Genomic DNA, 23,270 nt, shown 5'->3' with positions numbered 1-23,270 from the left:
TAGAATTCATGCTCTAAAGCTGGCTAATTCTTTTATCACTGATGCCGCTTTCCAATTAGCTAAGTTAGCGGCGAAAAACTCAGGTTTTGCCATCATGGCGTGAAGAGCGCTTTGGCTCAAATAGTGGTCGGCGGATGTGTCGTCCAAAACGAAACTGTTAAATATTCCCTTCAAGGGGAAAACCCTATTCGGCCCAGAGCTGAAAGAAATTATTTCAGATATCACTGGGGGCAAGGGCCATGTCCTTCCACAAGATAGGCCGTTTAAGGCCAAAAACCAGGCTAATTTTCGCTCCTTTCGCAACTTCAGGAGCGGACCTGCTGCAACCTCTGCTGCCGCAAAGCAAGATAATGCTTCCCAGCCCAAAGCAAGCTGGAAACCCTTGCAGGGTTGGAATAAGGGTAAACAGGCCAAGAAGCCTGCTCCTGCTACCAAGACAGCATGATCCGGGATCGGATCTAGTGGGGGGCAGACTTTCTCTCTTTGCTCAGGCTTGGGCAAGAGATGTTCCAGATCCCTGGGCATTAGAAATAGTTGCTCAGGGGTACCTTCTAGAATTCAAGGATTCTCCCCCGAGGGGAAGGTTCCACATTTCTCGTTTGTCTTCAGACCAAACAAAGAAACAGGCGTTCTTACGCTGTGTAGAAGATCTTCTAAAAATGGGAGTGATACACCCAGTTCCAATTGCAGAACAAGGACTGGGCTTTTACTCAAACCTGTTCGTAGTTCCCAAAAAGGAAGGAACTTTCAGGCCAATCCTGGATCTAAAAATTCTAAACAAATTCCTCAGAGTTCCGTCTTTCAAGATGGAAACCATTCGGACAATCTTGCCGATGATCCAGGAAGGTCAATATATGACTACCGTGGATCTAAAGGATGCGTATCTACATATTCCTATCCACAAAGATCACCATCAGTTCCTAAGGTTCGCCTTTCTGGACAAGCATTACCAGTTTGTGGCCCTTCCTTTCGGGTTGGCCACTGCTCCCAGAATTTTCACAAAGGTGCTAGGGTCCCTTCTAGCGGTACTAAGACCGCGGGGCATTGCAGTAGCACCCTACCTAGACGACATCTTAATACAGGCATCGTCTTTTCACAGAGCCAAGGCTCATACGGACATTGTTCTGGCCTTTCTAAGGTCTCACGGGGGGAAGGTGAACGTAGAAAAAAGTTCTCTGTCCCCGCTCACAAGGGTTCCCTTCCTGGGAACACTAATAGACTCGGTAGAAATGAAAATCTTTCTGACAGAGGTCAGGAAGTCAAAACTGTTGAATACTTGCCGAGTTCTTCATTCCATTCCTCGGCCTTCTGTGGCTCAGTGCATGGAGGTAATTGGTTTGATGGTTGCGGCAATGGACGTAGTCCCTTTTGCCCGAATTCATCTCAGACCACTGCAACTGTGCATGCTCAAACAGTGGAATGGGGATTACGCAGATTTGTCTCCTCAAATACAAATGGACCAGAAAACCAGAGACTCTCTTCTCTGGTGGTTGTCTCAAGATCACCTGTCTCAGGGAATGAGTTTCCGCAGACCAGAGTGGATCATTGTCACGACCGATGCCAGTCTGTTAGGCTGGGGTGCGGTCTGGGACTCCCTGAAGGCTCAGGGTCTATGGTCTCGGGAAGAATCTCTTCTCCCGATAAACATTTTGGAACTGAGAGCTGTATTCAATACGCTACAGGCGTGGCCTCAGCTAGCGGAGGCCAAATTCATCAGATTACAGTCGGACAACATCACGACTGTAGCGTACATCAATCATCAGGAGGAACAAGGAGTTCCCTAGCGATGAAGGAAGTATCCAAGATTATCAAATGGGCGGAGGATCACTCCTGCCACCTATCTGCAATTCACATCCCAGGGGTAGACAACTGGGAGGCGGATTTTCTAAGTCGTCAGACTTTCCATCCGGGGGAGTGGGAACTCCACCCGGAGGTTTTTGCTCAGCTGACCCAGCTATGGGGCATTCCAGAATTGGATTTGATGGCGTCCCGTCAGAACACCAAACTTCCCCTTTACGGATCCAGATCCAGGGATCCCAAGGCGGCATTGATAGATGCATTAATAGCGCCTTGGTCATTCAATCTAGCTTATGTCTTTCCACCGTTTCCTCTTCTCCCTCGGCTAGTAGCCAGAATCAAACAGGAGAAGGCTTCGGTAATTCTGATAGCGCCTGCGTGGCCACGCAGGACTTGGTATGCAGACCTAGTGGACATGTCATCGGTCCCACCATGGAAACTGCCATCGAGGCAGTTTCTCTGCAAATAGTTTCTTATTTACCATAAGATATGGCGGAAATATCTTTGTTGGTGTGAATCCAAGGGTTACTCGTGGAGTAAGGTTAGGATTCCAAGGATATTGTCTTTTCTCCAAGAAGGATTGGAGGAAGGTTTGTCAGCTAGTTCCTTGAAGGGACAGATATCTGCTCTGTCTATCCTGTTACATAAGCATCTGGCAGCTGTACCAGACGTTCAGGTGTTTGCACAGGCCCTAGTTAGAATCAAGCCTGTTTACAAGCCTGTGGCTCCTCCATGGAGTCTAAATTTAGTTCTTTCAGTTCTTCAAGGGGTTCCGTTTGAACCTTTGCATTCCATAGATATTAAGTTATTATCTTGGAAAGTTTTGTTTTTAGTAGCCATTTCTTCTGCTCGAAGAGTTTCTGAATTGTCTGCTTTGCAGTGTAATTCACCCTATCTGGTGTTCCATGCAGATAAGGTTGTTTTGCGTACCAAACCTGGTTTCCTTCCAAAAGTGGTTTCTAATAAGAATATTAACCAGGAAATCATTGTTCCTTCTCTGTGTCCTAATCCAGTTTCTAAGAAGGAACGTCTGTTACACAATCTTGACGTGGTTCGTGCTTTAAAATTCTATTTACAAGCAACTAAAGATTTCAGACAAACATCATCCTTGTTTGTTGTCTATTCTGGTAAGAGGAGAGGTCAGAAAGTGACTGCTACCTCTCTTTCCTTCTGGCTGAAAAGCATCATCCGATTGGCTTATGAGACTGCTGGACAGCAGCCTCCTGAAAAAATTACAGCTCATTCCACCAGAGCTGTAGCTGCCACATGGGCTTTCAAGAATGAGGCTTCTGTTGAACAGATTTGTAAGGCAGCGACTTGGTCTTCACTGCATACATTTGCCAAATTTTACAAATTCAATACTTTTGCTTCTTCGGAGGCTATTTTTGGGAGAAAGGTTTTGCAAGCAGTGGTGCCTTCCGTTTAGGTTACCTGACTTGTTCCCTCCCTTCATCCGTGTCCTAAAGCTTTGGTATTGGTATCCCACAAGTAAGGATGAATCCGTGGACTGGATACACCAAGTAAGAGAAAACAGAATTTATGCTTACCTGATAAATTACTTTCTCTTACGGTGTATCCAGTCCACGGCCCACCCTGGCAATTGAGTCAGGTTCAAATTTAATTTTTAAAATAACTACAGTCACCACTGCACCCTATGGTTCTCCTTTTTCTCCTAACCGTCGGTCGAATGACTGGGGGGGGCGGAGCCTGAGGGGAGCTATATGGACAGCTTTGCTGTGTGCTCTCTTTGCCACTTCCTGTAGGGATTGAGAATATCCCACAAGTAAGGATGAATCCGTGGACTGGATACACCGTAAGAGAAAGTAAATTATCAGGTAAGCATCAATTCTGTTTCTTGGAAAGTGTTGTTCCTTTTGGCCATCTCTTCTGCTAGAAGAGTTTCTGAATTATCTGCTCTCACTTGTGAGTCTCCTTTTCTGATTTTTCATCAGGATAAGGCAGTTTTGCAGACTTCATTTACATTCTTACCTAAGGTTGTGAATTCTAACAACATTAATAGAGAAATTGTTGTCCCTTCTTTGTGTCCTAATCCTAAGAATTCTTTGGAGAGATCTTTTCATTCTTTGGATGTGGTGAGGGCTCTGAAATATTATGTTGAAGCTACTAAAGATTTCAGGAAGACTTCTAGTTTATTTGTTATCTTTTCTGGTTCCAGGAAAGGTCAGAAGGCTTCTGCCGTTTCTATGGCATCATGGTTAAGGCTTTCGATTCATCAAGCTTATTTGGAGTTGGGTAAAACTCCGCCTCAGAGAATTACAGCTCATTCTACTAGATCAGTGTCCACTTCTTGGGCTTTTAAGAATGAAGCTTCAGTTAATCAGATTTGCAAAGCAGCAACTTGGTCTTCTTTGCATACTTTTACTAAATTCTACCATTTTGATGTATTTGCTTCTTTGGAAGCAGTTTTTGGTAGAAATGTTCTTCAGGCAGCTGTTTCACTTTGATTCTTCTGCTTATGTTTTAAGTTTTTCTTTTCATTTATGAGAATAAACTTATATCTTGGGTTGTGGATTAAGTTTTTCAGCGGAAAATGGCTGTTTTTATTTTATCCCTCCCTCTCTAGTGACTCTTGCGTGGAGTTCCACATCTTGGGTATTACTATCCCATACGTCATTAGCTCATGGACTCTTGCCAATTACATGAAAGAAAACATAATTTATGTAAGAACTTACCTGATAAATTCATTTCTTTCATATTGGCAAGAGTCCATGAGGCCCACCCTTTTTATGGTGGTTATGATATTTTTTTTGTATAAAGCACAATTATTTCCAAATTCCTTTGTTGATGCTTTATTGCTCGTTTCTTATCACCCCACTACTTGGCTAGTCGTTAAACTGAATTGTGGGTGTGGTGAGGGGTGTATTTATAGGCATTTTGAGGTTTGGGAAACTTTGCTCCTCCTGGTAGTATTGTATATCCCATACGTCACTAGCTCATGGACTCTTGCCAATATGAAAGAAATTAATTTATCAGGTAAGTTCTTACATAAATTATGTTTTTTTTCCATTCATGAATCAGATAGAGCATGCAATTTTAAGCAACGTTCTAATTTACTCCTATTTTCAATTTTTCTTTGTTCTCTTGATATCTTTATTTGAAAAACAAGAATGTAAGCTTAGGAGCCTACATTTAGCCACCAATCAGCAAGCGCAACCCAAGTGCTGAATCAGAAATGGGCCGGCTCCTAAGCTTATATTCTTGCTTTTCAAATAAAGTTTGAAAATTTAATAGGAGTAAATTAGAAATTTGCATAAAATTGCATGCTCTATCTGAATCATGAAATAAAAAATTTGGATATAGTATCCCTTTAATTTTCCATCCAAAACATATAAATATATTTGAATGTTTGTTGTTTTTGCTATATATGAATATTTTATCTACAATGGCTCTTTAAACCACACCAGAGAAAAATATGAGGACAGGGTGTTTAGTGTGACTGTTATTCATATGAAGACATTAAAATGCTAATGTTTTGTTTTTGCTAGTGTTTAACAATAAAAAGGGGCCTAGGAGACGCTCTTTCAACGAACAGCAAATCCGTGCTCTTCAGGATGGAGCTGACCTCTATGAAGCCATTCAGAGTGAATCCGACCCTGGATATCTTGAGGTAAATTAACCCTGTGGTGTCACAGCCTCAGCTCAGGCAAAAAAAAATAATTAATTAATGTACACGTTAATATACCCATTGAAAATGTATTTAAATACCTTGCTGTAGCGTTTTTATCGTTTTTCCACAATGTTCATGTAAAATCCTGCCCATTTCCACACATTTCTGTATTACATACCTTTGCATGTGCAATGATAAGACAGACAATAATATAACTGCTAGGTCTCCACATCTTATGAGCATGCATTTAGGAATGTACAAACTGCGCATGTGCTGGGGAATGCACACTGATCTGATAAATATGCAAATGAAGACATCCGATTGGGTAAAATTGCTTTAAAAAAAAAACTACTTTTATGGGCTGGATTGAGTGGCTATAAATGAAATCTTTTTATTTCAAATGTTGGCAACTTTGTTATTGTATATTAACTTTCAAATTGTTTTTTATTTAGTCGATTTCACAACGTTTTGTAACCTTTTAACTCTCACTCTTGAAAGGTTATAAACAAAATGTAATAATGTATATATCTCAACACCTGTTATTATATTTAAATATAATTGAGTTGTTTTTCTGTGTCAGAGACAATATAAAAATAAATCAGAGGTGTCACATAAAGTATGCTTAAGGTGCTGCATTGCAGACAAAGAATATATGAAAATGGCAGTGGGCAGATGATCGCTATTTTAGTCCTTTAGAATCCCTATCTAGCCTGTGTCACTAATAAAGAGGGCAAGGTAAGGGTCAAATAAGAACTCATATTACTCTCCATATGCATTGGGAGCAAGGTTTTTTTCTTTTGCAAGATGTACTGAGTCCACGGTTTCATCCTTACTTGTGGGATATTATCCTTCCTAACAGGAAGTGGCAAAGAGAGCACCCACAGCAGAGCTGTCTATATAGCTCCCCCCTTAACTCCACCCCCCAGTCATTCTCTTTGCCGGCTCTAAGCAGGAAGGGTAAAGTGAAAGAGGTGATAAACTGTTAGTTTCTTTCATGTAATTAGCAAGAGTCCATGAGCTAGTGACGTATGGGATATACATTCCCACCAGGAGGGGCAAAGTTTCCCAAACCTCAAAATGCCTATAAATACACCCCTCACCACACCCACAATTCAGTTTTACAAACTTTGCCTCCCATGGAGGTGGTGAAGTAAGTTTGTGCTAGATTCTACGTTGATATGCGCTTCGCAGCAGGCTGGAGCCCGGTTTTCCTCTCAGAGTGCAGTGAATGTCAGAGGGATGTGAAGAAGAGTATTGCCTATTTGAATTCAATGGTCTCCTTCTACGGGATCTATTTCATAGGTTCTCTGTTATCGGTCGTAGAGATTCATCTCTTACCTCCCTTTTTCAGATCGACGATATACTCTTATATGCCATTACCTCTACTGATTCTCGTTTCAGTACTGGTTTGGCTATCTACTATATGTAGATGAGTGTCTTGGGGTAAGTAAATCTTATTTCTATTTATGACACTCAAAGCTATGGTTGGGCACTTTATATGTAAAGTTCTAAATATATGTGTTTAAACTTGATTCAGGATAATCAGTATTCCTTATTTCAGACAGTCAGTTTCATTATTTGGGAAAATGCATATGAATAAATAATTTTTTCTTACCTTAAAAATTTTCAATTGACTTTTTTCCCTGCGGGCTGTTAGGCTCGCGGGGGCAGAAAATGCTTCAATTTATTGCGTCATTTTTGGCGCCGACTTTTTTGGCACAAAAATTTTGTCATTTCCGGCGCCCTAATTGACGCCGGAAGTTTGCGTATTGCGTCATATTTTGACGTTCAGACGTTTTTTTGCGTCAAAATTGTGGGCGTCGTTTTTCGGCGTCACAGGATGTGGCGTCATACTTGGCGCCAAAAAATATGGGCGTTGTACTTTGCGCCAATAATGTGGGTGCCTTTTTGGCGCCAAAAAATGTGGGCGTCATTCTTGTCTCCACCTTTTTTTCACATTATTTCAGTCTCATTTTTCATTGCTTCTGGTTGCTAGAGGCTTGTTTATTTGGCATTTTTTTCCCATTCCTGAAACTGTCATTTAAGGAATTTGATAATTTTGCTTTATATGTTGTTTTTTCTATTACATATTGCAAGATGTCTCAACATGACCCTGGATCAGAATCTACTTCTGGAAAGACGCTGCCTGATGCTGGTTCTACCAAAGTTAAGTGCATCTGTTGTAAACTTTTGGTAACTGTTCCTCCAGCTGTTGTTTGTGATAACTGTCATGATAAACTTTCTAATGCAGATTGTATTTCCATTAGTAATAATCCATTACCTGTTGTTGTTCCTTCAACATCTAATGTTCATGATGTCCCTGTTAATGTAAAAGAATTTGTTTCTAAATCTATTAGGAAGGCTCTGTCTGTTATTCCTCCTTCCAGTAAGCGTAAAAGGTCTTTTAAAACGTCTCATATTTCAGATGAATTTTTAAGTGACCGTCATCATTCTGACTTATCTGTTTCTGATGAGGATCTATCTGGTTCAGAAGATTCTGCCTCAGATATTGACACTGATAAATCTTCATATTAATTTAAGATGGAGTTTATTCGTTCTTTACTTAAAGAAGTGTTAATTGCATTAGATGTGGAGGAGTCTAGTCCTCTTGATACTAAATCTACTAAGCGTTTAAATTCGGTTTTCAAACCTCATGTAGTTATTCCAGAAGTTTTTCCAGTTCCTGATGCTATTTCAGAAGTAATTTCTAGGGAATGGAATAGTCTGGGTACTTCATTTACTCCTTCTCAAAGGTTTAGGAAATTGTACCCTGTGCCATCTGATAGATTAGAGTTTTGGGATAAAATCCCTAAAGTTGATGGGGCTATTTGTACTCTTGCTAAATGTACTACTATTCCTACAGCGGATAGTACTTCCTTTAAGGATCCTTTAGACAGGAAGCTTGAATCCTTTCTAAGGAGAGCTTATTTATGTTCAGGTAACCTTCTTAGACCTGCTATTTCTTTGGCTGATGTTGCTGCAGCTTCAACTTTCTGGTTGGAGGCTTTTAGCGCAACAAGTGTCAGACCATAATGCTTATAGCATTGTTAAACTTCTTCAACATGCTAATAATTTTATTTGTGATGCCATTTTTTATATCATTAGAATTGATGTCAGATATATGTCTTTAACTATTTTAGCTAGAAGAGCTTTATGGCTTAAATCTTGGAATGAAGATATGACTTCTAAGTCAACTTTGCTTTCTCTTTCTTTCCAAGGTAATAAATTATTTGGTTCACAGTTGGATTCAATTATTTCAACTGTTACTGGGGGGAAGGGAACCTTTTTGCCTCAGGACAAAAAATCTAAAGGTAAATACAGGGCTGCTAATCGTTTTCGTTCCTTTCGTCAGAATAAAGAACAGAAGCCTGACCCTTCCCCTAAAGGGACAGTTTCCGTTTGGAAACCTTCTCCAGTCTTGAATAAATCCAAGCCTTTTAGAAAGTCAAAACCAGCTCCTAAATCCGCATGAAGGTGCGGCCCTCATTCCAGTGCAGCTGGTAGGGGGCAGGTTACGATTTTTCAAAGATGTTTGGATCGAGTCGATTCACAGTCTTTGGATTCAGAACATTGTTTCTCAAGGATACAGAATAGGTTTCAAGATAAGACCTCCTGTGAGAAGATTTTTTCTCTCTCGCATTCCAGTAAACCCAGTGAAGGCTCAGGCATTTCTGAAATGTGTTTCAGATCTAGAGTTGGCTGGGGTAATTGTACCAGTTCCAGTTCTGGAACGGGGTCTGGGGTTTTACTCAAATCTATTCATTGTACCAAAGAAGGAGAATTCTTTCAGACCAGTTCTGGATCTAAAAATATTGAATCGTTATGTAAGAATACCAACATTCAAAATGGTAACTATAAGGACTATTCTGCCTTTTGTTCAGCAAGGGCATTATATGTCCACAATAGATTTGCAAGATGCATATCTTCATATTCCAATTCATCCAGATCACTATCAGTTTCTGAGATTCTCTTTTCTAGACAAGCATTACCAGTTTGTTGCCCTTCCGTTTGGCCTAGCAACAGCTCCAAGGATCTTTTCAAAGGTTCTCGGTGCCTTTCTCTCTGTAATCAGAGAACAGGGTATTGCGGTATTTCCTTATTTGGACGATATCTTGGTACTTGCTCAGTCTTTACATTCTGCAGAATCTCATACGAATCAACTTGTGTTGTTTCTTCAAAAACATGGTTGGAGGATCAATTTAACAGAGAGTTCTTTGATTCCTCAGACAAAGGTAACCTTTTTGGGCTTTCAAATAGATTCAGTGTCCATGACTTTGTCTCTAACAGAAAAGAGACGTCTGAAGTTGGTTTCAGCTTGTCGAAACCTTCAGTCTCAGTCTTTCCCTTCGGTAGCTTTTTGCATGGAAATTCTAGGTCTCATGACTGCTGCATTGGACGCGATCCCCTTTGCTCGTTTTCACATGAGACCTCTTCAGCTTTGTATGCTGAACCAGTGGTGCAGGGATTATACAAGGATATCACAAATAATATCCTTAAACCCCAATGTTCGGTCTTCTGACTTGGTGGTTGGATCACCATCGTTTAATTCAAGGGGCCTCTTTTGTTCGCCCAAATATGGGGGTTCTCTGACAGCGCAGGGGCTTTGGGAATCTCAGGAGGCGAGATTACCAATCAACATTTTGGAACTCAGATTTTCAGAGCTCTCCAGTTCTGGCCTCTTCTGAAGAGAGAATCGTTTATTTGTTTTCAGACGGACAATGTCACAACCGTGGCGTATGTCAATCATCAAGGTGGGACTCACAGTCCTCAAGCTATGAGAGAAGTATCTCGGATACTTGTATGGGTGGAATCCAGCTCCTGTCTAATTTCTGCGGTTCACATCCCAGGTGTAGACAATTGGGAAGCGGATTATCTCAGTCGCCAGACGTTACATCCGGGCGAATGGTCTCTTCACCCAGAGGTATTTCTTCAGATTGTTCAGATCTGGGGACTTCCAGAAATAGATCTGATGGCCTCTCATCTAAACAAGAAACTTCCCAGGTATCTGTCCAGATCCAGGGATCCTCAGACGGAGGCAGTGGACGCGTTGTCACTTCCTTGGAATTATCATCCTGCCTATATCTTTCCGCCTCTAGTTCTTCTTCCAAGAGTGATTTTCAAAATTCTAATGGAACGTTCGTTTGTACTGCTCGTGGCTCCAGCATGGCCTCACAGGTTTTGGTATGCGGATCTCATTCGGATGGCCAGTTGCCAACCTTGGACACTTCCGTTAAGACCAGACCTTCTATCTCAAGGCCCATTTTTCCATCAGGATCTCAAATCATTAAATTTGAAGGTATGGAAATTGAACGCTTGATTCTTAGTCATAGAGGTTTCTCTGACTCAGTAATTAATACTATGTTACAGGCTCGTAAATCTGTGTCTAGAAAGATTTATTATCGAGTCTAGAAGACTTACATATCTTGGTGTTCTTCTCATAAGTTCTTCTGGCATTCTTTTAGAATTCCTAGAATTTTACAGTTTCTTCAGGATGGTTTGGATAAAGGTTTATCTGCAAGTTCTTTGGAAGGACAAATAACTGCTCTTTCTGTTCTTTTTCACAGAAAGATTGCTAATCTTCCTGATATTCATTGTTTTGTACAGGCTTTGGTTCGTATCAAGCCTGTCATTAAGTCAATCTCTCCTCCTTGGAGTCTTAATTTGGTTTTGAGGGCTTTACAGGCTCCTCCGTTTGAACCTATGCATTCTCTGGATATTAAATTACTTTCTTGGAAAGTTTTGTTCCTTTTGGCCATCTCTTCTGCTAGAAGAGTTTCTGAGTTATCTGCTCTTTCTTGTGAATCTCCTTTTCTGATTTTTCATCAGGATAAGGCGGTGTTGCGGACTTCATTTCAATTTTTACCTAAGGTTGTGAATTCTAACAACATTAGTAGAGAGATTGTTGTCCCTTCATTGTGTCCTAATCCTAAGAATTCAAAGGAGAGATCTTTACATTCTTTGGATGTAGTAAGAGCTTTGAAATATTATGTTGAAGCTACTAAAGATTTTAGAAAGACTTCTAGTCTATTTGTTATCTTTTCTGGTTCTAGGAAAGGTCAGAAAGCTTCTGCCATTTCTTTGGCGTCTTGGTTAAAGTCTTTGATTCATCATGCTTATGTGGAGTCGGGTAAGTCCCCGCCTCAAAGGATTACGGCTCATTCTACTAGGTCAGTTTCTACTTCCTGGGCTTTTAGGAATGAAGCTTCTGTTGATCAGATTTGCAAAGCAGCAACTTGGTCTTCTTTGCATACTTTTACTAAATTCTACCATTTTGATGTTTTCTCTTCTTCTGAAGCAGTTTTTGGTAGAAAAGTACTTCAGGCAGCTGTTTCAGTTTGATTCTTCTGCTTATGATTTCAGTTTTTTTCATTATTAAGATTAAAACTTTTTGATTTGGGTTGTGGATTATTTTTTCAGCGGAATTGGCTGTCTTTATTTTATCCCTCCCTCTCTAGTGACTCTTGCGTGGAAGTTCCACATCTTGGGTATCTGCTATCCCATACAACACTAGCTCATGGACTCTTGCTAATTACATGAAAGAAAACATAATTTACCTGATAAATTCATTTCTTTCATATTAGCAAAGAGTCCATGAGACCCACCCTTTTTTGTGGTGGTTATGATTTTTCTGTATAAATTATTCCAATTCCTTATTTTTGATGCTTTCGCTCCTTTCTTATCACCCCACTTCTTGGCTATTCGTTAAACTGAATTGTGGGTGTGGTGAGGGGTGTATTTATAGGCATTTTGAGGTTTGGGAAACTTTGCCCCTCCTGGTAGGAATGTATATCTCATACGTCACTAGCTCATGGACTCTTGCTAATATGAAAGAAATGAATTTATCAGGTAAGTTCTTACATAAATTTATGTTTTTTTATTTTCTTCAAGCAAGAGTTTGTTTTTTTAAAATGGTACCGGTGTGTACTATTTACTCTCAGGCAGGAGATGGATGAAGATTTCTGCCTAGAAGATGATGATCTTAGCATTTGTAACTAAGATCCACTGCTGTTCCCACAGAGGCTGAGGAGTACAGGAAACTTCAGTTTGAGGAACGGTTTCGTGCTATACAGCAATGAGGTATGTTCAGTCATTTTTTCTGGAGAGACTGTGATATTTCAGAAAGGCTGACAGTATCCCCATGATGGTAAGGGTAAGCAGTAATCCTAGACTTATAGTGGCATTACTAAGCTTGCATAAAGGGCTAAAATTATGGTTGACACTCAGTTTGAATGATATTAACAAACGGTTGTGTGTACTGGGAGTGCTGTTAATGACCTTTGGAGGACAACTGTATTGAGGGTACACTTGGCTTTTTGGGGTTTTAGAACCCACATGGCTGGTAAATACGCTTGGTGTGTTTTATTTTTTTTTTGGAGGCCTTAGAAACATTGAGTGAGATGGGCGGGGCCTAATTTCGCGCCTCAGTTGCGCAGTTTTTTTCTCTTGACAAGCAGCAAGCTACAACACCGGAGGGTCCTGGTGAACTTTTTGGGCCAAAACGAAGCTTTATCCCCACATTTCCAATCCCTAAGGGCAGGTAGGAGCCAAAGCAGAGCTGTGGCAAGGTGCTGACAGAGTTTTTTTCCGGTTTTTCGCACTTTGTCAATCCGGTTTCCATATTTAGGGGTTAAATGTTTCATTTGCTTGTGGTGCAATCTGCTGTAAAAATTTCGAAAAGTTTGATGTATTTTTAAGCAGTTTTGCAGATTGTTTATGCCTTTTTTTCTCTTAAAGGCACAGTACCGTTTTTTAAAAAAAAAAATTTGTTTTTTCACTGAATAAAGTGTTCTCCAAGCTTGCTTGTCTCATTACTAGCCTGTTCAACATGTCTGACATTGAGGAAACTCCTTGCTCAATATGTTTAGAAGCCATTGTGGAAGCCCCTCTTAGAATGTGTCCCACATGTACTGATATGTCTATAAATTGCAAACCGTATATTTCTCCAACATAGGTGTGTCCGGTCCACGGCGTCATCCTTACTTGTGGGATATTCTCTTCCCCAACAGGAAATGGCAAAGAGCCCAGCAAAGCTGGTCACATGATCCCTCCTAGGCTCCGCCTACCCCAGTCATTCTCTTTGCCGTTGTACAGGCAACATCTCCACGGAGATGGCTTAGAGTTTTTTAGTGTTTAACTGTAGTTTTTATTATTCAATCAAGACCTCCCCCCATATTTATAAAATTGTTTTCCTATAGTCGACCCCAGAAAGGACTGATGGCAGACAGTCCCCAAGGTCGAGGGGGCGGTTTCTACTCTACACAAGCGCGCCACTATACCCATAGAAGATAGTTGTGCTTTCCAAGATCCTATGGATAAAAAATTAGAAGGTCTGCTAAAGATGTTTGTTCAGCAAGGTTCCCTTCTACAACCAATTGCATGCATTGTCCCTGTCACTGCAGCCGCGTGTTTCTAGTTTGATGAGCTAGGAAAGGCGATTATTAGTAATTCTTCTTCTTATGAGGAGATTATGGACAGAATTCGTGCTCTTAAATTGGCTAATTCTTTCACCCTAGACGCCACCTTGCAATTGGCTAGGTTAGCGGCGAAAAAATTCTGGGTTTGCTATTGTGGCGCAGAGCGCTTTGGTTAAAATCTTGGGCAGCGGATGCGTCTTCCAAGAACAAATTGCTTGACATTCCTTTCAAGGGGAAAACACTCTTTGGCCCTGACTTGAAAGAGATTATCTCTGATATCACTGGGGGCAAGGGCCACGCCCTTCCTCAGGATAGGTCTTTTCAAGACCAAAAATAAACCTAAGTTTCGTCCCTTTCGCAGAAACGGATCAGCCCCAAGGGCTACGTCCTCTAAGCAGGAAGGTAATACTTCTCAAGCCAATCCAGCCTGGAGACCTATGCAAGGCTGGAACAAAGGAAAGCAGGCCAGGAAACCTGCCACTGCTACCAAGACAGCATGAAATGCGGGCCCCCGATCCGGGACCGGATCTGGTGGGGGGCAGACTCTCTCTCTTCGCTCAGGCTTGGGCAAGAGATGTTCTGGATCCTTGGGCGCTAGAAATAGTCTCCCAAGGTTATTCTCTGGAGTTCAAGGGGCTTCCTCCAAGGGGGAGGTTCCACAGGTCTCAGTTGTCTTCAGACCACATAAGAAGACAGGCATTCTTACATTGGGTAGAAGACCTGCTAAAAATGGGAGTGATTCATCCTGTTCCATTAGGAGAACAAGGGATGGGGTTCTACTCCAATCTGTTCATAGTTCCCAAAAAAGAGGGAACGTTCAGACCAATCTTAGATCTCAAGATCTTGAACAAGTTCTCAAGGTTCCATCGTTCAAGATGGAAACCATTCGAACACTTCTTCCTTCCATCCAGGAAGGTCAATTCATGACCAAGGTGGATTTCAAGGATGCGTATCTACATATTCCTATCCACAAGGAACATCATCGGTTCCTAAGGTTTGCATTCCTGGACAAGCATTTCCAGTTCGTGGCGTTTTCTTTCGGATTAGCCACTGCTCCTAGGATTTTCTCATAGGTACTAGGGTCCCTTCTGGCGGTGCTAGGACCAAGGGGCATTGCTGTAGTACCTTACTTGGACGACATTCTGATTCGAGCGTCGTCCCTTCCTCAAGTAAAGGCTCACACGGACATTGTCCTGGCCTTTCTCAGATCTCACGGATGGAAAGTGAACGTGGAAAAGAGTTCTCTATCTCCGTCAACGAGGGTTCCCTTCTTGGGAACTATAATAGACTCCTTAGAAATGAGGATTTTTCTGACAGAAGCCAGAAAAACAAAACTTCTAGACTCTTGTCGGATACTTCATTCCGTTCCTCTTCCTTCCATAGCGCAGTGCATGGAAGTGATAGGTTTGATGGTAGCGGCAATGGACATAGTTCCTTTTGTGCGCATTCATCTAAGACCATTACAACTGTTCATGCTCAGTCAGTGGAATGGGGACTATTCAGACTTGTCTCCAAAGATACAAGTAAATCAGAGGACCAGAGACTCATTCCGTTGGTGGCTGTCCCTGGACAACCTGTCACAAGGGATGACCTTCCGCAGACCAGAGTGGGTCATTGTCACGACCGACGCCAGTCTGATGGGCTGGGGCGCGGTCTGGGGATCCCTGAAAGCTCAGGGTCTTTGGTCTCGGGTAGAATCTCTTCTACCGATAAATATTCTGGAACTGAGAGCGATATTCAATGCTCTCAAAGCTTGGCCTCAGCTAGCGAGGGCCAAGTTCATACATCAACCATCAGGGGGGAACAAGGAGTTCCCTAGCGATGGAAGAAGTGACCAAAATCATTCTATGGGCGGAGTCTCACTCCTGCCACCTGTCTGCTATCCACATCCCAGGAGTGGAAAATTGGGAAGCGGATTTTCTGAGTCGTCAGACATTGCATCCGGGGGAGTGGGAACTCCATCCGGAAATCTTTGCCCAAGTCACTCAACCGTGGGGCATTCCAGACATGGATCTGATGGCCTCTCGTCAGAACTTCAGAGTTCCTTACTACGGGTACAGATCCAGGGATCCCAAGGCGGCTCTAGTGGATGCACTAGTAGCACCTTGGACCTTCAAACTAGCTTATGTGTTCCCGCCGTTTCCTCTCATCCCCAGGCTGGTAGCCAGGATCAATCAGGAGAGGGCGTCGGTGATTTTGATAGCTCCTGCGTGGCCACGCAGGACTTGGTATGCAGATCTGGTGAATATGTCATCGGCTCCACCATGGAAGCTACCTTTGAGAGACCTTCTTGTTCTAGGTCCGTTCGACCCACTCCAGCTGACTGCTTGGAGATTGAACGCTTGATCTTATCAAAGCGAGGGTTCTCAGATTCTGTTATTAATACTCTTGTTCAGGCCTGAAAGCCTGTAACCAGAAAAATTACCACATAATTTGGTATATCTGTTGGTGTGAATCTGCAGGATTCCCTTGGGACAAGGTTAAGATTCCTAAGAGTCTATCCTTCCTTCGAGAAGGATTGGAAAAAGGATTATCTGCAAGTTCCTTGATGGGACAGATTTCTGCCTTGTCTGTGTTACTTCACAAAAAGCTGGCAGCTGTGCCAGATGTTCTAGCCTTTTGTTCAGGCTCTGGTTAGAATCAAGCCTGTTTACAAAATTTTGACTCCTCCTTGGAGTCTCAACCTAGTTCTTTCAGTTCTTCAGGGGGTTCCGTTGGAACCCTTACATTCCGTTGATATTAAGTTATTATCTTGGAAAGTTTTGTTTTTGGTTGCAATTTCTTCTGCTAGAAGAGTTTCAGAATTATCTGCTCTGCAGTGTTCTTCTCCTTATCTGGTGTTCCATGCAGATAAGGTGGTTTTGCGTACTAAACCTGGTTTTCTTCCAAAAGTTGTTTCTAACAAAAACATTAACCAGGAGATAGTTGTGCCTTCTTTGTGTCCTAATCCAGTTTCAAAGAAGGAACGTTTGTTGCACAACTTGGATGTAGTTCGTGCTCTCAAATTTTACTTAGCAGCTACTAAGGATTTCAGACAAACTTTGTCTTTGTTTGTTGTTTATTCTGGTAAACGGAGAGGTCAAAAAGCAACTTCTACCTCTCTCTCCTTCTGGATTAAAAGCATTATCCGATTGGCTTATGAGACTGCCGGACGGCAGCCTCCTGAAAGAATCACAGCTCACTCCACTAGGGCTGTGGCTTCCACATGGGCCTTCAAGAACGAGGCTTCTGTTGATCAGATATGTAAGGCAGCGACTTGGTCTTCACTGCACACTTTTTCTAAATTTTACAAATTTGATACTTTTGCTTCTTCTGAGGCTATTTTTGGGAGAAAGGTTTTGCAAGCCGTGGTGCCTTCCATTTAGGTGACCTGATTTGCTCCCTCCCTTCATCCGTGTCCTAAAGCTTTGGTATTGGTTCCCACAAGTAAGGATGACGCCGTGGACCGGACACACCTATGTTGGAGAAAACAGAATTTATGTTTACCTGATAAATTACTTTCTCCAACGGTGTGTCCGGTCCACGGCCCGCCCTGGTTTTTTTAATCAGGTCTGATAATTTATTTTCTTTAACTACAGTCACCACGGTAACATATGGTTTCTCCTATGCAAATATTCCTCCTTAACGTCGGTCGAATGACTGGGGTAGGCGGAGCCTAGGAGGGATCATGTGACCAGCTTTGCTGGGCTCTTTGCCATTTCCTGTTGGGGAAGAGAATATCCCACAAGTAAGGATGACGCCGTGGACCGGACACACCGTTGGAGAAAGTAATTTATCAGGTAAACATAAATTCTGTTTTTGACTTATAAGAGTTTGGCACTGGATGATTCTCAGACAGAAGGAAATCAGGTTATGCCATCTAGTTCTCCCCAAGTGTCACAACCAGTAACGCCCGCACAAGTGACTCCAAGTACCTCTAGTGTGTCTAATTCCTTCACCTTGCAAGATATGGCCTCAGTTATGAATTCTACCCTCACAGAGGTTTTATCTAAACTGCCTGGGTTGCAAGGGAAGCGCAGTAGCTCTGGGTTAAGAACAAATGCTGAGCCTTCTGACGCTTTAGTAGCCGTATCCGATGTACCCTCACAATGTTCAGAGGTAGGGGTGAGGGATTTGCTGTCTGAGGGAGAGATTTCTGATTCAGGAAAGATGTTCCCTCAGACAGATTCAGATATGACGGCCTTTAAATCTAAGCTAGATCACCTCCGCTTATTGCTCAGGGAGGTTTTAGCGACTCTGGATGATTGTGACCCTATTGTAGTTCAAGAGAAATTGTTTAAAATGGACAGATATTTAGAGGTCCCTGTCTACACTGATGTTTTTCCGGTCCCTAAGAGGATTTCGGACATTGTTACTAAGGAGTGGGATAGACCAGGTATTCCGTTCGCTCCCCCTCCTATTTTTAAGAAGATGTTTCCCATATCCGACACCATGCGGGACTCGTGGCAGACGGTCCATAAGGTGGAGGGAGCTATTTCTACTCTAGCTAAGCGTACAACTATACCTATTGAGGATAGTTGTGCTTTCAAAGATCCTATGGATAAAAAATTAGAGGGTCTCCTAAAGAAAATTTTTGTTCATCAGGGTTTTCTTCTTCAGCCTATAGCGTGCATTGTTCCTGTAACCACTGCAGCTGCCTTTTGGTTCGAGGCTCTGGAAGAGGCTCTTCAGTTGGAGACCCCATTAGATGATATTCTGGATAGAATTAGGGCTCTTAAGCTAGCTAATTCTTTTATTACAGATGCCGCTTTTCATCTGGCTAAATTAGCAGCAAAGAATTCAGGTTTTGCCATTTTAGCACGTAGAGCGTTATGGCTTAAGTCCTGGTCGGCTGATGTGTCATCAAAATCTGAGCTTTTGCCCATCCCTTTCAAGGGTAAGACCCTATTCGGGCCTGAACTGAAAGAGATCATTTCAGATATCACTGGAGGGAAGGGTCATGCCCTGCCTCAGGATAAGTCAAATAAGATGAGGACCGAACAAAATAATTTTCGTTCCTTTCGAAACTTCAAAGGTGGTCCCGCTTCTTCTTCCCCTGCTGCAAGGCAAGAGGGGAACTTTGCTCAATCCAAGTCAGTCTGGAGACCTAACAAGGCTTGGAACAAAGGTAAACAGGCCAAGAAGCCTGCTGCTGCCACCAAGACAGCATGAAGGGGTAGCCCCCGATCCGGGAGCGGATCTAGTAGGGGGCAGACTTTCTCTCTTTGCTCAGGCTTGGGCAAGAGACGTTCAGGACTCCTGGACTTTAGAAATCGTAACCCAGGGGTATCTTCTAGATTTCAAAGATTCTTCTCCAAGGGGGAGATTCCATCTTTCTTAATTGTCTGTAAACCAGACAAAAAGAGAGGCGTTCTTACGCTGTGTAGAAGACCTATTTACCATGGGAGTGATCTGCTCAGTTCCGGAAACAGAACAGGGGCAGGGGTTCTACTCCAATCTGTTTGTGGTTCCCAAGAAAGAGGGAACCTTCAGACCAATCTTAGATCTCAAGATCCTAAACCAATTCCTCAGAGTCCCATCCTTCATGATGGAGACCATTCGGACTATTTTACCAATGATCCAGGAGGGTCAATATATGACCACCGTGGACTTAAAGGATGCGTATCTATACATTCCTATCCACAAAGATCATCACCAGTTCCTCAGGTTTGCCTTTCTGGACGAGCATTACCAGTTTGTGGCTCTTCCCTTCGGGATGTCCCAGAATTTTCACAAAGGTGCTAGGGTCCCTTCTGGCGGTCATAAGACCGCGGGGCATAGCAGTGGCACCTTATCTAGACGACATCCTAATTCAAGCGTCGACTTTCCAACTAGCCAAGTCTCACACGGACATAGTGTTGGCCTTTCTAAGATCTCATGGGTGGAAGGTGAACATAAAAAAAGAGTTCTCTTTCCCCTCTCACAAGGGTTTCATTCCTAGGGACTCGGTGACATGAAAATATTTCTGATGGAGGTCAGGAAATCAAAGATTTTAGCCACCTGCCGAGCTCTTTATTCCATTCCTCGGCCGTCAGTGGCTCAGTGTATGGAGATAATCGGACTAATGGTAGCGGCAATGGACATAGTTCCGTTTGCTCGCTTACATCTCAGACCACTGCAACTATGCATGCTCAGACAGTGGAATGGGGATTATGCAGATTTATCTCCTCAGATAAATCTGGATCAGGAGACCAGAGATTCTCTTCTTTGGTGGTTGTCACAGGATCACCTGTCCCAGGGAATGTGTTTCCGCAGGCCAGCGTGGGTTATAGTGACGACGGACGCCAGCCTACTGGGCTGGGGTGCAGTCTGGAATTCGCTGAAAGCACAGGGTTTATGGACTCAGGAGGAGGCCCTCCTACCGATAAATATTCTAGGTTTAAGAGCGATATTCAATGCTCTTCAGGCGTGGCCTCAGCTGGCTTCGGCCAGATTCATCAGATTTCAGTCGGACAACATCATGACTGTGGCTTATATCAATCATCAGGGGGGGAACAAGGAGTTCCTTAGCGATGATAGAAGTTTCCAGAATAATCCGATGGGCAGAGACTCACTCTTGCCATCTATCAGCAATCTATATCCCAGGGGTAGAGAACTGGGGGGCGGATTTTCTAAGTCGTCAGACTTTTCATCCAGGGAGTGGGAACTCCATCCGGAGGTGTTTGCTCAACTGGTTCAGTTATGGGGCACACTAGAATTGGATCTGATGGCGTCTCGTCAGAACGCCAAACTTCCTTGTTACGTGTCCAGGTCAAGGGATCCTCAGGCAGTACTGATAGATGCTCTAGCAGTACCCTGGTCGTTCAACCTGGCTTATGTGTTTCCACCATTCCCTCTCCTTCCGCGTCTGATTGCCAGAATCAAACAGGAGAGAGCTTCGGTGATTTTGATGTGACTCACCTTATCTTGTTTTCCATGCTGATAAGGTGGTTTTGCGTACCAAACCTGGGTTCCTCCCTAAGGTTGTTACTAACAGGAATATCTATCAGGAAATTGTTGTTCCTTCTCTGTGTCCTAATCCTTCTTCTAAGAAGGAACGTCTGTTGCACAACTTGGACGTGGTTCGTGCTTTGAAGTTTTATTTGCAAGCAACCAAAGATTTTCGTCAAACATCTTCTTTGTTTGTTGTCTATTCTGGAAAGCGTAGAGGCCAAAAGGCTATGGCTACCTCTCTTTCCTTTTGGCTGAAAAGCATCATCTGTTTGGCATATGAGACTGCTGGACAGCAGCCTCCCGACAGGGTTACAGCTCACTCTACTAGAGCGGTGGCTTCCACATGGGCTTTTAAAAATGATGCTTCTGTTGAACAAATTTGTAAGGCTGCGACTTGGTCTTCACTTCATACCTTTTCCAAATTTTACAAATTTGATATTTTTGCTTCTTCGGAGGCTATTTTTGGGAGAAAGGTTCTGCAAGCAGTGGTGTCTTCCGTTTAGGTTCCTATCTTGTCCTTCCCTTCATCCGTGTCCTAAAGCTTTGGTATTGGTATCCCACAAGTAAGGATGAAACCGTGGACTCGGTACATCTTGCAAAAGAAAACGGAATTTATGCTTACCTGATAAATTTCTTTCTTTTGCGATGTACCGAGTCCACGGCTCGCCCTGTCTATTCAAGACAGATAGTATTTTTTATTGAAAACTTCAGTCACCTCTGCACCTTATAGTTTCTCCTTTTTCCTCCTAAGCCTTCGGTCGAATGACTGGGGGGTGGAGTTAAGGGGGGAGCTATATAGACAGCTCTGCTGTGGGGGCTCTCTTTGCCACTTCCTATTAGGAAGGATAATATCCCACAAGTAAGGATGAAACCGTGGACTCTGTACATCGCAAAAGAAAAAGAAATTTATCAGGTAAGCATAAATTCTGTTTTGTTTTGTGGAACAGATGCCTTCAGTGTGCTGCTTGCAAATTGTAATATTCGGCCGCATATGAGCAATTCCTGTTTTCTTTTAGTCATGCTTGACCACTGAACAGCTGAGGGCTCTTCACTGTCACAGGCAACTTTTAAATGAGAAAAAACAAGCACAGATCCAAGCAGAGTTCAGGAAAGCCATTGAGTCCAGTGAGCAAGGCCCAAATGGCTGCATAAAGAGGGATGTGACACCTGTATGGAAAATGCGCATTGCAGACTACAGAGAGCAGGACAAAGACACAGGTCAGCACTTCTAGCTCATTTTGTTTCTGTATTTCTTCAGTATTTTTCCTACTAATTTCATGAGTACAATCAGTGAGTTAAAATGTTCTTAGCCATCTCCAGTAGGAATAAATTTCAGGCTTCACAAATGACGTTTTAAAATTAAAGGGTCAGTCTACTTGAAAAATGTTATTGCTTAAAAAGATAATCGCATTTATTACCCATTCCCGAGTTTTGCATAACCAACCCTTTTATACTAATACACTTTTTACCTATGTGATTACCTTGTATCTAAGTTTCTGCAGCCTGTCCCCTTATCATAGTGCTTTTTACAAAGTTGCATTTTAGCCAATTAGTGCTGGTTCATGCAGAACTCTACAGGATTGAGCACAATGTTATCTATGTGACACACATGAACTAGCAGTGTCTGGCTGTTAAAAGCTAAGAAAATGCACTGAAATAACAGGTGGCCTACAGGAGCTTAGAAACAGGCAGAGATTTAGAGGTTATAAAGTATATTAACATAACAATGTTGGTTGGGCAAAGCTGGGGAATGGGTAAGAAATGAATTCTCTATCTTTTTAAACAAAAATCAAGGGCGTGATCCGATATACGGCGTAGTTTTCGGCGCATGCGAGGTAACCCGCGCCGCCCGTAGTTTCACCTCGCACATCGGGGTATTACATATACCCCGCCGGCAGTTGCTAAAGTGCCGTAAGTCGAACAAACTAGCGATGTCCAGAAATAAGCGTAAGTACAAATTTCTGGAGTCGCCAGTGACTTATGGCACTTAAGAAACTGCCTGCGCCTACAAAAACTTACTAAAATATGAAATCTCCCATAACTGTCTAACACGCCTCCCAAACATCATCACGACACATATACCCCTATATCCGCAATCCCCCCCCTCTCACTCCTAATAATAAATGTATTAACTTTTAGACCGACAACCACCCACAACGCAATAAGCCTAATTATTAACCCCTAAACCGACATAGAACACACGCATTTATATGCGGCGCTGTATATAGGATACCAAACCCGCGCAAAAAACGGCGTCGCCGGCTTTTGCGGGCGATGCTGCATATCGGATGGGGCCCTTAAAGGCTGTCCCTTTAATACATTATTAGTAAGTACATACTTTCATATCTAGATTTTCCCTTTCTTGTTCATTCACCTCAGTTTGCTGCTTAAATTCTTTATAGTTGCCCTTAATTTTAGATATTTGCTTAATATATTTCTCAAACCTAGAGGCCAGTGCAACAGGGAGTTGTCATCAATGTATAACACAATTAATAACCTAAGTATATTTGTGGGAAGGC

At 42.5% G+C, this 23,270-nt stretch overlaps 1 protein-coding gene across 1 annotated transcript in view; it reads left to right on the top strand.

Annotated features, from left to right (window-relative positions):
- The window catches only part of BRCA2 (BRCA2 DNA repair associated), a 408,071-nt gene that overhangs the window by 272,606 nt on the left and 112,195 nt on the right, over positions 1–23,270 (top strand). The window contains exons 20-21 of the mRNA XM_053708460.1: positions 5,304–5,425; positions 21,768–21,969. Coding sequence (XP_053564435.1) covers positions 5,304–5,425; positions 21,768–21,969 — 324 coding nt within the window. The remainder of the gene's footprint in view (positions 1–5,303; positions 5,426–21,767; positions 21,970–23,270) is intronic.

The sequence above is a fragment of the Bombina bombina genome, chromosome 3, assembly GCF_027579735.1.
Source record: "Bombina bombina isolate aBomBom1 chromosome 3, aBomBom1.pri, whole genome shotgun sequence".
Taxonomy (NCBI): Eukaryota; Metazoa; Chordata; class Amphibia; order Anura; family Bombinatoridae; genus Bombina; species Bombina bombina.
Note: the sequence above shows the minus strand (reverse complement) of the source record. Positions and strands in the feature narration are given on the sequence as shown.